This window comes from Cibotium barometz, chromosome 33 (genome assembly GCF_041138505.1).
Source record: "Cibotium barometz isolate CiBa-2024 chromosome 33, ASM4113850v1, whole genome shotgun sequence".
Lineage (NCBI taxonomy): Eukaryota > Viridiplantae > Streptophyta > Polypodiopsida > Cyatheales > Cibotiaceae > Cibotium > Cibotium barometz.
The window spans coordinates 22,774,285-22,790,681 of record NC_141078.1 but is presented as its reverse complement, the minus strand read 5'-3'; the positions used below and the strand labels follow the sequence as shown (position 1 = coordinate 22,790,681).

Sequence of the window (16,397 nt, the reverse complement as noted above, 5' to 3'; positions counted from 1 at the left end):
TAACACGAGGCAAAAGCGATGTGAACACTGAGATGCATAGTGGTGGACGGGCTGTGGAACTGTGGAGGCTGTGCGATGCTGTATGGACGGGTTGTAGAGCTATTGAGGTTGCGTAAGGCTATAGAGCTTTGAGAACTACGCGATTCACTTTGGCGATTGAAGCTCTTCAACCACAGTAAAGCGAAGCTCTTGAATGACAAGAAGACTGCACAAGCTGCGCAATTCTACCTTTGTTTCGTGGTGTTAGGCAAAGCTTAAGCTAGCTAAGGCAAGCTTAAGTGGAGCATAAAGGCCCTATGCACATGACCAAAAAGTGTCCAAAAAGGATCTTATTAATTTTACAACACTGACGCATATCTAATTTGTGCTCCTACAAGAGAAACACATCCACAGGTCCACCTGTAATGCAAGGGTGGAGCTGATCCTAAATAAGGCGCTTCCTACCAACAAGTGGGAAGCCTCCCTAGACCCTGTACATTCCATGAGATAATTCTCATGTTAATTTTGGACTCAAGTAACTGCTTGGCTAGAGTTTGAATCCACCTCCCATAATGCTAGAGAAGGGGGCAATCCTTGGAGCAAAGCCCAATGTCAACATGTTCACTTTGTCCTAGAATCTCCACAGTTTTTGCATAAATGCATAATGCATGGGTTCCTTGCAAGGAATCATGGCATATATTCTACTCTACATCCTGTGAGGCCTCATAAAATGGCAACGTGTCATGTGCATCCATACCAAGTGCATCCTACATATTGTCCATCCTAAGCAAGGAGGAATGAACATAGGCATTCTGTCTTGATGCAATATTCTTATGTGAGGATGGCTCTAAAACCTCATCACTCTAACCCAATACATCATCATTGTGTACATTGTCTTTTGTGAGAGCCAATATCCCATGTCCCAATGTTCACCTAGAGAGGGAAGCCATGAGAGACGATCGACCACTCCTGGCGAAAGGTTGGCCGAGTTGGAGCATTAGGTTGTGTTGCTTGAGGAATGCATTTGCGCTACCTCCTATGACTCCTAGCCCTAGGGCAATCCCGCGCAAAGTGGCCTATTTGGTGAGATAGAATCAACATTTGGCACGAGAGAGACCCCAAGTCCCAGTAAATGCTAAGCCATGACTTTCTAAGTTAGAAAGGTGTAAGCAAAACAAGGCCTTTGGCTGAGGTAGATTGGGAAACCAAGAAGATATTAGCTGTACCTAGCATCTCTAGGCAAGGAGAGAGAAAAGGGGAATATATGATGGCACAACTAATGGGCGAGGAGAGGGATGTGGGGGGATATATGATTGCAACGCACGGGATGGAGGGGTTGCGGAGTATGATGGCATGGCTTGGGACTCGAGAGAGGGGGGAGAGTTGTGGGGTATGATAGTATGACATAGGGTTAGGGATGGGGAGAGGAGGTTGTGGGGTATGACGGCATGGCTTCCGAGAGGGCGGGCTATGGGATGTGAGGGCATGGCTCTTGGAAAGGAGAGGGATGCTACGCCACAAAACCCCCGCCTCACCCCCCAACCTTGCCATGCTATCACCCTACTTGCCATGCGCGGTGCCCTCACACCACACAACCTCCCCCCCGCACGGTGCCAACTAGTACAGGTATGGGTCTTTTATGGTTGGTGAAATTATGGGTGTTGAATTGCCAAGTGGTTTAGATTGTGTGAAAGCCATTTTGATGTACTAGAGTTACACATGATGTCGCCAATGCCACTTTAGTGTACTAGAGTTATAACAAAATACTATGTCAACTCATGTAATTGAGTTCACACTATGGATTGACCTCTTGTATATTATGGTTGTAGAGAAGAAGAGAAAAAAAATCATCTGTCCATCTCTTGTGTGCTTTGATTCATTCACTTTTTAATTAAGATGACTCTTCACACAAAGCAACATGTTCTTTACTCACTTACATAGCTTTGTACTCTTATTAAATGATTTGGGTGAAGAAGTAAACGAGTAGAAATTATATATATATGTATATTTTTAGGAAAAGATTGATATTGGTTTCAAGAAATTATAGATAAATCAATTTAAGCTTTGAATAGAATCTACTATTCAAATATACTTTTTAGGCCTGATGCATGATAAAAAGGTTCCTCACTTTGTTTCGTATAATAAAGTTCTTAAAATTTGGTAGGAAAATTTATCAAGCCTTATCATCAACTGGTCAAGCCTTGTGCTCAATTGATCAAGCCTTATGACAATGCACTCAACTATAGAACATACATTTTGTTAGAAGCCTCCAAGGATGCATTCACTCTATAGCTATGTGAGATTGTCAAATCATCAGCACAAAAGTCGATGATTTTTCTTCATAAAATGGCCCTTAATGGTAGCAAAATAGGGGGCGGCTCACCATTCCACCACCCCATGCAATAATTTTATCCTTGCAAGAAACGCCACCCTCATTTATCTTCTCATTGTAAAAGTAAGCCACACATTATTGGACTTTGTGAGAGAAGTGTCCCCTCATTCATCCTCTTGGTCGTGTTGGTGGTCTCCTGGTGAGTTGCCACAATGTGTCATATGCTTGTAACCTCCTTGTGTGCTAAAGCAAAGTTCAGATGCTTCTTATAAGGTTGGTCATGATGGTATGCAGTGTACTGCCACATCATCACTACATTGGGATCAGGTGGAATGTCTTAACCACCACCTTTGCAACTTATTGAACTTGCATGAAAACCTGATTCTGATTGCTCCACAATATTGCAACTTTTGGATCTGCCAGAATTCTCAATGTTCAACAAATGTACTACTAACAATAATTGCATATCCATATGCAACGAAAACAATTTTAATCACATTGATGATCGTTTTCTTAACTTTAGTCGAACATGAATAAAAATAGCACTTGGATGGGTGACACTATATTCAACATCACGAGCGTTGGTTTGATTTCTTCAAATGGAACTTTAAAAGCTACCTGAGGACAGAGCAAAAGAATATAATATCACATTTGTTTTGCATCCTTCACTCACTCTTTCCTGTATAGCCCATTTATTTGTGGATGCCAACAATGAGAGGAAAGAATGGATGCCATTTTATCATTTGACCTATAGATTCTATAAGTTTCTGTATAGCTAAAGATTGACTGTCAATATTTTTTTGTAAGATCAAACCCAATCAACTTGTGTGGTCACATGTCCTTGCTATATCCAGACTAGTAGATTGCAGCGTTGTAAGAACACTCTGCATGAGGGATTTTATTGAGGTATTTTTTTCCGACTCGTACAAAAACGACATTCGATTACGCACGGTTTCTCCAACACTTTTCACCAAGGATAGCCTGATGTGAGCAGTCTCAAGCATAGCCACCATGCATTCAAGGCAGGCTACACGCACCTGCAGAAAAATATAATGGTGAGGCTGCCAATTTTTCACAGGTCCAAATATGCATAAATATTTATCTGCAACACACTACAGTGGGGCAAGGATCGAAGTATACCTGTCCAACTTTAATGCTGCTAAGACATTCTAGAATATCGAGAAGCAATGACTCCATAGACTGAAAGTTTCAAAATGAACTTTCATTAGAATTCAGTGAAAGTTTGAATGAGCACAACCTATTTTTTTTTGCATATATATTGGAACGATGCGGTTTACAATTACCTTCATAATACACAGTGTCTGTCTGTTGTTTCCTTCACGCTCATCTTTTTGTAACTGTTTAATGAGAACTTGTATTGTTGAAAGTGCTGCCAATTTAACTGCAGAATATGATTTGGTCTCCATTAGATAAGTGATGGCATGCATATGCATGTGCAAGTGGTAACAAAGCCTGCACACACATTTTATAGCCACGTATAGACGACATTTGATCCCTCACCAATCCAACCATAGCTCAACTAGGTTTGAACCACCCTTGGACCATGTAAGAAAACACCAAGGCACCAGGGTAAACATTGATTCAGCTAAAAGCATATAAACGCCATCTCACAACAGCATTACATGTCATGGGCATCGGATAAACCTCCTAAGCTAGATTGGCTCCAGACCTAAATACTTACAGCTTGTAATAGCGTCACGCATTGACCTGTGGCTTCTATAGACTCATACTGCTATATTTAGCCCGCGCGGGCTAAATCTATCCCTATTTAGAGTTGTTTTCTTCAGTCCACCGCTAGCCCTTCTAGTGTATCCTCTACAAAAATATAGCAGCCACAAGACTACAAACAAAGGGACATTGGACACCGCAACTGACGTGAACATGATGCCATCTATAGAGAGCCAGACCAGTCTATTCCAACTTAACAAGAAATTGCTTACAAGTTTGCAAGGGAAGAGTTACCTCTGCTAGCTTCTCTTTCTTTTTCTTTCTTTTTTCCCAGAAAGAGACTTCTATTAAGTATGAAAAAGACATACAACAATCATAGCTATAAGCCGGAAAAGAATAGAATCACCCCAATATGTAAGGTGATTTCAACCACTGAGGAGCATCATGATGCCATGAAAGACCTGTGGTACTAGAGAAAAAGAAGATGCCATGGTCCCACTCCCGCATAAATATCACGCGCTTTGCTTGCGTAGAACGAGAGGGCCCCTAAATACGAGCCCAAGTAGCCATAAGAGTATGGATGATATCACCCCGTATAGTACTATGCACTGAGACCCAAAAATCTGGACACCCTCAATAGCCTCCGTGCATCTAGCTCTCCAGATCTGCCATGTTGTAATATTGGCAACAATCTCCCAACTGGTGTCAATCCTCTGTCTGGGGGGTGTATAATCAGAGTGAGGGACATCCTGCAATAAACCATGCTAGGCAATACCTCTACGAATGAAAATAGCAGAATCTGTACCATTGCCTTCATAAAAAAGTTGCGAACCGGACTGGGAGAGCCAAGCAACTGCCCCCCAAGTCACATGCATGGCTCGGCCACTCAATTTGCCCATAAGTTGGGCTACAGAACCCCAAATTTGCTGTGCAGTGCTGCATCCCCATAAACAATGTTGCACAGTCTCAAAATCTGCCGCACACCTAGGACAGGAATGTGCTACACTGAAAACTGATCTCCACTGATTGGTGGGGAGACCACCATGTAAGAATAACCAAAAGAAATGAGAGATCTGTCTCCTTCTGTATGAGTATCACTGGAGAGATATCATGGCTCTCCCAATGAGGCTTGAGAGTAGGGATCCTATGCATTTATCGAGTGAGGAGAAGCCTGGCATTGGAGTGCCATGCTATGTCAGAAAATTGGCCTTGCAAATTTAGTAGGTGCATCACGTAAAAGTAAAGAGAAGGTTCATGAGCCCCTTGGTATGCCTGACATTTCACTAGGGCATTCAGTTGCTGTTGGAGAGTCTATTGGCTTAAAGCAAAGCACATGTACACATGGGGGTTTGGGCACATAATGTTAGAAATTGTGCATCTTAGTGTTTTTTGGGATCTGGGGCTATTGCCATTGTACAAGCCCCTTGCTTAATAAAGGTGATCTTGTCAACAAGTGCTCTCTCTCCTTTTCTTTCTTTTTGTTTCCTTGTCTATGCTTTTGCCTATACATACTCTTAACACATAGATCTTCGGCATGGGCTAGTGTGGACACATCTTTAGAGTAAGTGACAAAGCGTGCTCTCTTGGGCTTCTTGCTTTGGGGATCGCTACAGCCATACTACACGGAGGAGATTGGATAGTCTAGTTGCCCCAGTAAGCATCTTGTTCATTGAGGTAAACATGATTCGGGTTTTTTTTTTTTTTTTTTTTTTTTTTTTTTGCATACATCAATTTCGGGTAAAATCAAAGCTTCTGTGCTGCGACTTTTTGGGGATTCTCATTCATAAAGGGGAAAAACTGTGAAGTGGAAGCATCTATAGCCACTCTTGTACTTATGCATCATCTAGGCACACCTATTCCTGTGCAACCCTCCTAGAGTCTTGTGTAAGCTCACTCAAGTATACACTGTTTTTGGTATACTTTGGTGATCACACCTCACATCCCGTCATATCCCGGTGCCTTGTGTGCACACTCTCGTACCTCTCTCCTTCCCTTACTTTCCCAAGAGCTCACATCCAAGGGGCGGTTTTTGTTGTTCCTTGCACCCTATCCAGCTTTGGGAAATCTTGTAATGGTGTGAGTTCTTTTGTGTGGGAACAGCCTCTTACAAGGATATTATGTAGGCAATGATGTGGCAAAGTGACCCCTTTTAGGGACACTTGGCATCATGTTTGGCATATGGCATATGTGGTGGCAGCATATGCTTCACTTTTGTAAAGGGGGGTCTTTCCTACAAAAAGAACAAAATATTATAATGCACGTATGCTTTCCATGACTCCTGTACTTTCCTTTAACCCCCAATTAATCCTTTGCTTAATGTGTTGATTATCTTGCTTGCCACCATCACTATCTCTCTCCCCCATAAATCGTGCTCTTGCCCACTTTGCATCGGGGCCAACACCCCAGACTTTCTGTTGTGCAACATCTCCTTGAGGAGAAGGGGCTTCTGCAGAAAGCAATATTTGATAAAAATATAATGGAATACTCCTCATGTGAAGTCTTTGCATCCAAATATATAGAATTAGTGATATGGACAAGGGGGAATGCCATCTGAGTCCCTGGCTCCCCTATCCAGGCTCCAATCATCCACATAAAACCATCCAATCATGCAAAGAGTAAGATAAAGAGTGGCCTCCTTTGGAGGTCATCCTCTGTGAAATCGCTCCTGTAGAAGGATAGTGTGAATCTCTCCCATGAGGATCTCTCCAAGGGGCGTGTTCTATCCTTAAAGCCACCCTTTTTGTCTGAGGGCTGCTCAACCATGTTGAAATCCCCTCCAACTATAATGATCTACATGGTGGAGGAGCTTTGTGATGGTATACCAAAAGGCCACCTTCTCATCTCTCACATTAGGTGCATAAATATTCAAGATCCATTTCACCCATGATTGTGATCTTATCTATGCAGATCAGCTCTACCGTCGTCTCTTGGATGTAGACCCATTTGCACCCCTCACCATCCTCATCTTTGAGCTCACAACAATCATCCACACATCCGCCATCGACAGTTTTCACAACCACCGCCCGTCCACCGCCAAAGCCCACACATTGGTACCATGCCTCAGAATTGTTGGTATGACGACGAATGCCGTATCACATGTGCATATCTTTTGCGTGAGTTAGCTACCAGCCAAATCCAGAAGTGTGAAGTTGAACAGACTAACCAGTACCTTACTTGCCCGCAAGAAACGAGCACATTGTCGTAAACACCATGATGACTTATACCAACTCTTCTTGAGCGAGAATTCTGACGAGGCTTGGCATAGGATCCAGCAATGCTGCTTACCCACCCTTATCACAAACCGACACATCTGGCACTCCTATGCACACGCATTATACCACGTACCTCACCAACTCCCCCTCCCACATCCACCTCATGCACGTCCCACCGCATCCACCTTCTACATGGTGGCAAAGGCTATATGCAGGCTTCAGAACAGCCGGTCACAGGATCACAAGGGCCTTATGGCTGAGCACCTCTCTTATGCAAGCTTCACCTTGGCACCCCTCCTAGCCCATATGTTTAATAGGGCCCTCTCAGAGGGCTTTGCCCCCACCTAGTCATTACACATTATTGCACCTATCCATAAGGCAAAAGACCCCATGGATCCTAATAACTACAAAACCATCATGGTCGGCCATATCTTGGCAAAGCTCTATGGATCTATACTTGAGTCTGAGCTCAACACACTAGTAGAGAGAGGGATACAGGGCACCAAGGCAGGCAGGATTTAGGAGGACCTTCTCCACATTGGATCACATATTCATGCTTGGGCTATCATTGAGAAGGCTCACTGACTATACTGCTGCTTTGTGGACTTCTACAAAGCTTTTGATACAATGCCTCGGGCCCATCTCCTATAGTGCTTACAACATCTCGGGGTCCCGTTTGACATGATATGGGCTATCATTGCCTTATATGAGTAAGTTATTGGCAAGGTGAGATGCCCGCCGGGAGGACTATTTGAGGAGGTCTCTACAACCACCGGAGTGAAACAAGGATGCCCACTATCTTCGACCCTCTTTGTACTTCACATAGATGAGATCTAAAACTTTAATGACAAAACTGGAGGCTGAGGAGCTTTTCTAGGAGGTATTCTTGTTTCCATCCTTTTATATGCTGATAATATTATACTCACTGCAGAGTCTGAGGAGGGGCTACATAAGCACATGGATACTTTATAGGATTTTGCACATAGAGGGGGCTCTCAGTCAACCTTGGGAAAACCAAAGGTTATGGTATTCCACACCTCTTACCTACTTGCAGGCCGTATAGAGATCATTTACATTGGTAGCAAGGCTGAAGTGGTGCCCTCATATGTTTATCTTGGAGCTACCTTCCACTAGTCCACACTTCTCTATGAGACATGCAGCAAAGGCACTAGAGGATATGTAGCTCTAGTCTCATTGGAGAGGCAATGTTTCCAGGCACATTTTCAAGAGCCAAGGATGAAAGGTTGGCTTTTTGACACCCTAGTCACCCCTCACACTTATGTATGCAGCTCCCTTCTAGGCACTAGATTTATCCCCGACAGATTGACAACACATAGAACATCCTCAGATCATGATGCTATCACGGATGATATGCAACAAGCCATCTGTTCCCCGCCAGATCATCCAAGCAAAGTTTGCTGTGGCTCCTATGTTGGAGGCCCTGTTCCAGACAATCAATTATATATAGAGGGTGAGGGAAATGGATCCACTTCGACTCTCCCGACTTGCACTATAGTCATCACAACAGATAGCCGCCGGAGGAGAGCATTCATCTTGGTATGGCACAATACTCACTTGGTTCTAGGCACATGGATTACAGAGGGACCGGCTCCCTCCATTTCAGTATGATCCAAATTCCCCATACATTAGGCTTACACATGAGGATAGGAACTGGATGATCTGATACGATCTAATGGGGCTATACACGTGTAACACATGAATCACACCGGTAGGCTCATTGCAGATGTAGTACTACATAGATCATTTCCTGAGATTCACAACACATGGTTTCATACAGAGACCAAGTTATCTCCATCCCTTCATGTCCCATGCTACGAGGACATTGGCCAGGTTAGGGTATCATCCCATAGAGTGAGGATAGAGACTAGCAAAGCTGAGTGGATACCCAGAGAGGACAGGACATGTAGATTCTGTTAGATGGGGGTTGAGCTGGAGGAGCACTATGTTTGGTGCCCAGTCTACTATGAGATCAGAGGGAGATTTCACTGTCTATTCAGAGAGGGCTTTGGACCCTTATCCCAGATCATAGAGTACCCAAGTGCCTTGGACTCTTCCTACTGAGCTCAGCCGACATAGAGAGTCACGACTAAGAGATCCTCGCCCCCAACAGCCCTCCTCTCAGCTTACCATCACCAGTGCCTAGAGGGGTAGATAGGGAGGCACTAGAGCTCATCACAGTCGATACGGGAGGCCATACCACAATACCCCCTCGCAGCAGGCCCATGGGAGTTACATCAGATCGGGCACGCACACTCCAGAGAGCTAGGCGCCCTCATCCCGTTGAACCCCGACCAACCCCAGTTCATCAGCCCCGGGTTCAGGAGATCCTGGCCCGCCATCGAGCAGCCTCATCCTTACAGCAGACTATCGACATCTCTAGCTTCTTGTATCACCCATAATGGACATCCCGTATGGGCCCTTGCCTAACATACATGGTTAATTGACTGTTTTATTCAGCTCTTCCATATCCCATCATTTATTGTACCCTATACCTGGCATAGTAGGATCCAGATTCTTCATCTTGTAAAATCTTAAGAGTCTGAGATCTTAGCTTTCAGTTTTCAGTTTAGTTTACTGTTGGCTTTTCTTATTTCATCCATGACGAGATTTCATGGACACTATGTACACATCATTTTGGTCTCATAGACCCTTTGGGTCTTATGAAGATGTTAATATAACTTCCTTCCTTCCTTCCTCTCTCTCTCTCTCTCTCTCTCTCTCTCTCTCTCAGTCCCCGGCCAGCTCAGAGTGTCGTCACACCAGCTTGACATTGAGGCAGGTAGGGCAGAACGGATCCCCATAGCAGAGAGGATATGCAGACTATGCCAGGAGGAGGTTGAGAGTGAGGAACATTATGTATGCAGATGCACAGCATATAGTGTCATTAGAGAGAGATACACCACCATTTTCAGTGGACATCCCTCACTTCGCCAGATCATGGAGTCCGCAGACCAACGCAGATTTGGCCAGTTCTTGCTAGAGACACAACGCCACAGAGAGACACTGCTACGGACTCATACCACAAGGAGAGGTGGGTGACAGCTCCAGCTCATTGATTTCTTCCAAAGATCTATCCCAGTGCCTATTCTGACACAAGAGGGGGTTACACTTCAGCACGCTGCGGACCTTCGAGCCAGACGGAGACTGAGAGCACCAGGCTACCAGACTCCCAGACTACATCAGAGGGAGATCACAGAGATACGGGCTCAACATCAGCACCATATCCAGGAGCGGCTAGCTCACTTACACTCACACCCGGAGATCATGCTCCGAGGTATTTTTACCTTGCCATCGCCTATGTATCACATATTACACCCCCATTATGGTACTGGTTGGAGCTAGACAGATCTGCATTGCATTCTTGTATACCCTGCGCATATAGGTTGCATACTGAGCCTCTAGCAGTAGTGCTCCATCCATCACACCCCCCCACTAGCTCAGTACTTTCCTTTTGTCCTTTTTTTTTCTGGACATCCAGAAGACATTGACAGTTGTACATTGATTTGTCTCACAGGTCGAGTTCGGCCTCTAGTAGACGTTAATACAGCTTTCTTTCTTTCTTTCTTTCTCTCTCTTTTTTTTTTTTCGTGAAATGGTGTTTTATATTATATGTAAAAATGTACATCAGCCACATGGCTCACACAGAACCTATGGTCCCAAAAACCCCCCACAAAAGATCCTCTAAAGGATCATGACCATGCAAACCTGTACACTAATAAGAAAGCCTCCTAGCCAAATAAGCATCCCAGATAAAAGCATCAAAGATGAGCCAGCCGAGCCGCCGTAGACCATAACGAAATAACATCTGCATCCAGTAGCTGAGTTGAGAGAAGAGAAGAAAACTGCCAAAGCAGCAAACCACGGATACGTAGAATGTGCCCATGTATTCCAGACAAGGAACCAAAGATGAACCCATTCCGTGTAGTCCAAATATGCCAAAGTCCTATCCATCTAAGGAAATGGAATATCACAAGGTGACTGTCCGAAGTAATGACTTGAGGACAAATCCCAAATATCCACTGATGAGCCGAAACACTAGACCTCTCTACTGCCTCCCAAACGCGAGAGACAAAAGACCAAATCTGACGGGCCATTGGACAACTCATGAACAGATGCATAATTGTTTCAGTGCATGTCGTGCAGAAGAAGCAAGAGGCCAATGTAATTTTATGACGGCTGAGTTGAACCCGTGTAGGTAACCCTCCCACCAACATCCTCCAAATGAAAACCTTACCTTGGTAAGGAAGTTTAGACTGCCAACCACGCATAAGAGTTTTCTGCCACCATGATTTAGACTTGTGCAATCCCCACACCTTATTGGTCTTGGCTGAAACCCAATCTTTCTCTGATACGAGCTTATGATAGACCTGGTTAGCTGAAAGTGATATCAAGTCACCAGATTTACATAGTGCCCAATCAAGCCAAGGCTGATCTACAGATGGCCGAGGCAATGGAGTAAAAGGTTCAACTGCATGCATGATGTTAACCCATAGTGGCTGAAATGTCTGAGGAACCCTAAAGTGCTGCCGAATATGACGAAACGAATATGGCCTGTACGACCAGGTATCACAGCATCTCGGAAAGTGTCATCCGCAAGGGCTTGAGCAACCAATTGCTTGCCATGAGGGAGATGCAAACCAACTACTTCACCATGCGATACCATAGCATCTAGGCGAGATAACATAGGATGAGTGGCAATGGCAAAGAAAAGAGGGCTAAGAGGACAGCCTTGCCGGAGAGAACGGGTGAGAGAAATACCATCCGAAAGTCCTCCATACTGACAAAGGAAAGACCAGCTGACATGATCAAAAGCTTTTTCAAGATCCAGCTGCACCATCACAATCTCTTGCCTCTTTGCCTTGGCATAATCCACTCCAATTTGAACATTAAGAATATTATGCAAAATATTCCTTCCATGCACAAAATATTCCTTCCATGCACAAATCCATATTGATATGGATGAATAAGAGTAAGAAGCACCTTTTGCAAGCGATTGGCAAAAATCTTTGTAAAGATTTTATACATAATACCCATAAGTGAGATGGGCGCCATTGAGCCAAAGAAGTAGGCGAAGGGACTTTGGGCGAAGTATGCCCAACTTCCAATCGGCAAGCATATATCCCTCATCCCAAACCCTTTGACAAATAAGCGTCAAAGGCTCTGCAAGCTGATCAGCATATTTTCGGAAAAACTCATTTGTCAAACCATCCTAACCAGGGCTCTTTCCCATGGGAAGTTTGGAGAGAACAGCTTCCACTTCCCCTTGAGTAACAGGAGCATCAAGCTGAACCGCCACATCAGGGTCAACTTGATATCGTACTTCAGTAAACAATGACTCCCTTGTAGCCAGGACAGCCGGCGAGACATCCTCTCGAGGGACAAGCAAATCTTCATAAAACCTGATGCAATGCTGAATAACCTCAGAAGGTTGAGTAAAAAGGTTGCCTTGGACATCCATCAGCCTAACAATATTCTCACGCATATGTTTTTGATGCAACTTATCATAGAAGCGATGAGATTGACAGTTAGCATCCCGCAAAGCATCAAGACGTGCAAGTAGTTTAAAGCGAACATATTGTGCTTCCTGCACCCTAGATAGCTCCTTTTTCAGCCATTCTATGGCATCCACAACTTCAGCATCCATAGAGTCAGTAAACATGAACGCATGCAAGCCCTTTAAAAGCGACTCAAGAAGAGCCACATGCTGTTTTTGTATAGAGGCATTAGCAAGACCATAATGCCGCGCTAATTTCCGAGTGTTGGTAAGGAACACTGGCCAAGCATGATAATCAGCCATGGACACTCTTGTGGAGAAATGTCGTATCAACTGATGCATATAAACATCAAAAACTTCATGCTCCAAAAAAGTGTGATTTAAGCGCAAAGGCAAGCGTCCCAACAAGCCTTTATATGCATCCACAGGATGATAGACCATTTCAAACACAAGCGGCCAATGATCCGAGAAAACCTGTTGCTGATCAACCATCATAGTAAGAACCTCTGGCAAAAAGAGATCTTGATGTAAAATATACATCCTATCCAATCTAGCATAAGTGCCCTGAAACTGTTGTGAGGCATAAGTGTAACCCCTTTCATCTGGATGCAACCAAGACCACATGTCTTGTTTTAGCGACCTTGCTGCAAAAGCTTCCCACGCCATTCTCTCCGGGCCATCCATTACCGAATGAGGCGACGTGGCTTGCTCCCTGGAGACACACATATTAAAGTCTCCCATCACAAAGCCAGGATGAGAGATTGAAAGAGCACACAAGTCATTCCACAGCAAACGGTGTGCACGAGCATTATTTGGAGCATACACCCCTAACAACCATAAAGGTGTATCATCCCAAACAATCTGTATCACTAGAAATCTTCCATGAACATCTTGAATCACAAGAGAAGGTTGAAACTGCGAACGAACAGCAAACATAACACCTGACTGCGAAGCAGGATGTCCGCTGTAGAAAACATGAAACCCCTTATATACATAGGCTTTGCCAGCCAACTTATGCTGCTTATGTTCAACTGCACACAAAACATCCCAACCATGACAAAAAGTTGTACGCCAAAGCCTGAACTGCTTTTGGCACGAAGAAATACCCTTTACATTCCATTGTACAATTTTCATAAGCCTTCCTAGAAAAGGAATCAACAAGGCCGTGTACTAGGCCCAGGACAATCTGCCAAATCACGAACCTTTTGAAGCATTGCATTTTTGACATGGTATTTGTGATCTCAGACTGCCCTTGGAGTTCCCGAGCACGTGCCGAAGGGTAATGACCATCCCATGGCAGGAACAGCATCTCAGAAATCCCCCCGCGGGGCAACAAATCGTGTCTTTTTACCACGTACTTCCACCCATGGCTGCTCAACCTCATTCTGAACATCCACATGTACATCCATGTGCTGGGCATCATGTAAAGGAGCATCATGCTCATTATCCACGGGCAACTGCCCATCAACGATATCCTTGGTAGCAACAACTTGTTCTTTCTTAGGACATTCGGAGACAAAGTGGCCCATCTCACCACATTTGAAACAATGGCCAACAAATGTATCCCACCTCAATTCATACATTAAAGGTTGCAGCCCAGCCATATTGACACGCAAATGTGTCGGCCTAGGTCTCCCAGTATCCCACAACATGCATAGACGATTTCGGTTTCTAGATGTCATTCGAGGCACCACCAAGACATCACCGATACCTCGCATGAGACCTGGTAAAACACGCCAAAACATTGGTGGGAATTGTTTCACTTCAACCCAAACTGGGCAAGCCTGGCGCAACATATCTTGGTACTCTGCCATAGGCTTCCATGGAACCACATGAACCAACTGCCCATCCAAAAAGAGTGGCACCTGCTCCAAGACTGCCCTACGGGCTTCCTAAGTGCGAAAAAGTATTTCATAAAAGCCTCTCGGACCATCATAAATCTCCTCAAGTGCCTCAGGCGACACCAAGCGGCCCAACCATGCTCTAAGACGAGGCAACAACGGAATACGCCCAGTAAAGAAGAAGATAGCAGCACGATCATGAAAATCTGCTAGCTGTTGTAGCAACAAAGGAGTCTCCATGCATACATCAGCCACACCACCATTATCTACTGCAGCCATTTGCACGCTATTTGCCTTCACATATTCTTGCAGAAGCTCACCAGTGATCTGCAGCAAACGTGCAAACTCCGGAGAAGGCACCTGAGAACTTTCCTCTGCATTCTCTCCAACAAACACCGGAGTGTAGCTTGCATCAACATCAAGCCTTTGACGTTTTTGTTGCTTCGAGGCATTTGAAGTATAACCCACATCCTTCTCGATCATCTCCTCAATAAGATCCATGTTAAGGCTATTGGCAGCCATGCCACCAACAGCAGCAGCCGGGTCATCCAAATCCATGTACAAAAGCAAAGAAAACCCGTTCTCTCAAACCCTAATTCAGCAGCCGTAAAATATGTGCTTCCTTTCTCTGCAAAAACTGCAAAGATTTTCTGGCTATGGACACGCTGTGCAGACTTCTGCAGACATGCAACGAATTTCTGGCGATGGAAAGCGCTCAAACGGGAAGCCAGAAAAGCATATTGATGAAGACTGTTAGGTTAGGCGCGGCGTTTTCGCACGGATAGTCTTCGGAGGAGGAAAGAAAGCGATGGCGAAGAAGCTTGCGAAGTTACAGCGATGGTAAAGAAGCTTGGGGGAAGTCACAGCGATGGCGAGATCCAGTTCTTCCCTTTCTCAGACTCTCTCTCTCTCTCTCTCACACACACACACAGTGCACACACACACACACACTTAGTAGGGTATGAACAGAGAAGAGAATCGAAAGGCGAGTGATGCTGGAGATTACAGATCTCTCTCTCTCTCTCTCTCTCTCTCTCTCTCTCAATTCATGTGAATTTATAAAGAACTAACCATGAAAGGTGAGAAAATATTACCCTGCCAAGTATAACTTCCATTCATTTTCTCCACCAAGCACGCCACAATAGTTTCAGATTTATCTTGAATGACAGAAGCCGATGCACTTGCAATGCTTTCTTTAAGGCATAGCAACACCTTCTCAAGTGACAGCATAAAAGTATCATCCGCTTCATGCTCACCTGCTTTCATACAAGAGAAAGCTGTGTATGTGTACAGTTGACCACAAAAACATGCCATAGCAATCATATTGATGTGCAATGCAACATAACAGAATTCTAAAAATGCTAGTGCTCACAGGGAAGGCATTGAACATCATCATTCTTATTTTAACATCTAACTGCTAAAAGATGGAAACTTGTACCCACGTAAAAAAATTCAAGTAGTCTTGTTTTCAAAAAACAATGGTCTGGGAGTGAAAACAGCCAGGACAGTAAAGCAAAGATAGCTTCACAAACTCACAACATTCTTTTGCACAAAGGGGGTTGGAGCATTATTCATTTGACATGCAATGAGCAAGCTCAAGGTCAAAGCGATACTCCCTGTTTACCTCCTTGTAAGGATTTTTTAAAACCATCTCTTTCATATAGCTGAGATATAAGTAAGAATCAAGATAATGACATATGAGCTCATTTTTGAAAGAGAAAGAGCTTAAGGAGAAGGAGATATGCATATCATTTGAGAACAAGAATGCTTATAATTCTGAGGAGCAAAAGTGTGCGTTTGCTTTTTCACTTGGGACCAGGTAGTAAGTG

At 44.3% G+C, this 16,397-nt stretch overlaps 1 protein-coding gene across 10 annotated transcripts in view; it reads right to left on the bottom strand.

Annotated features, from left to right (window-relative positions):
* Positions 1-2,876: 2,876 nt before the first annotated feature.
* LOC147619394 (ARM repeat superfamily protein) overlaps positions 2,877-16,397 on the bottom strand; it is a 165,785-nt gene continuing 152,264 nt past the window's right edge. For 5 of the 10 annotated variants that reach the window (XM_086773025.1, XM_086773030.1, XM_086773027.1 and 2 more), the window contains 4 exons: positions 15,663-15,827; positions 3,616-3,713; positions 3,452-3,511; positions 2,877-3,348 (listed from right to left, as the gene is read on the bottom strand). In XM_086773025.1, the coding sequence (XP_086629151.1) occupies positions 3,130-3,348; positions 3,452-3,511; positions 3,616-3,713; positions 15,663-15,827 (542 nt within the window). In that variant the 3' untranslated portion in view covers positions 2,877-3,129. Of the gene's footprint in view, positions 3,349-3,451; positions 3,512-3,615; positions 3,714-15,639; positions 15,828-16,397 lie in introns of all 10 variants that reach the window. The other 5 variants (XM_086773028.1, XM_086773031.1, XM_086773029.1 and 2 more) reach the window with 3 other exon arrangements.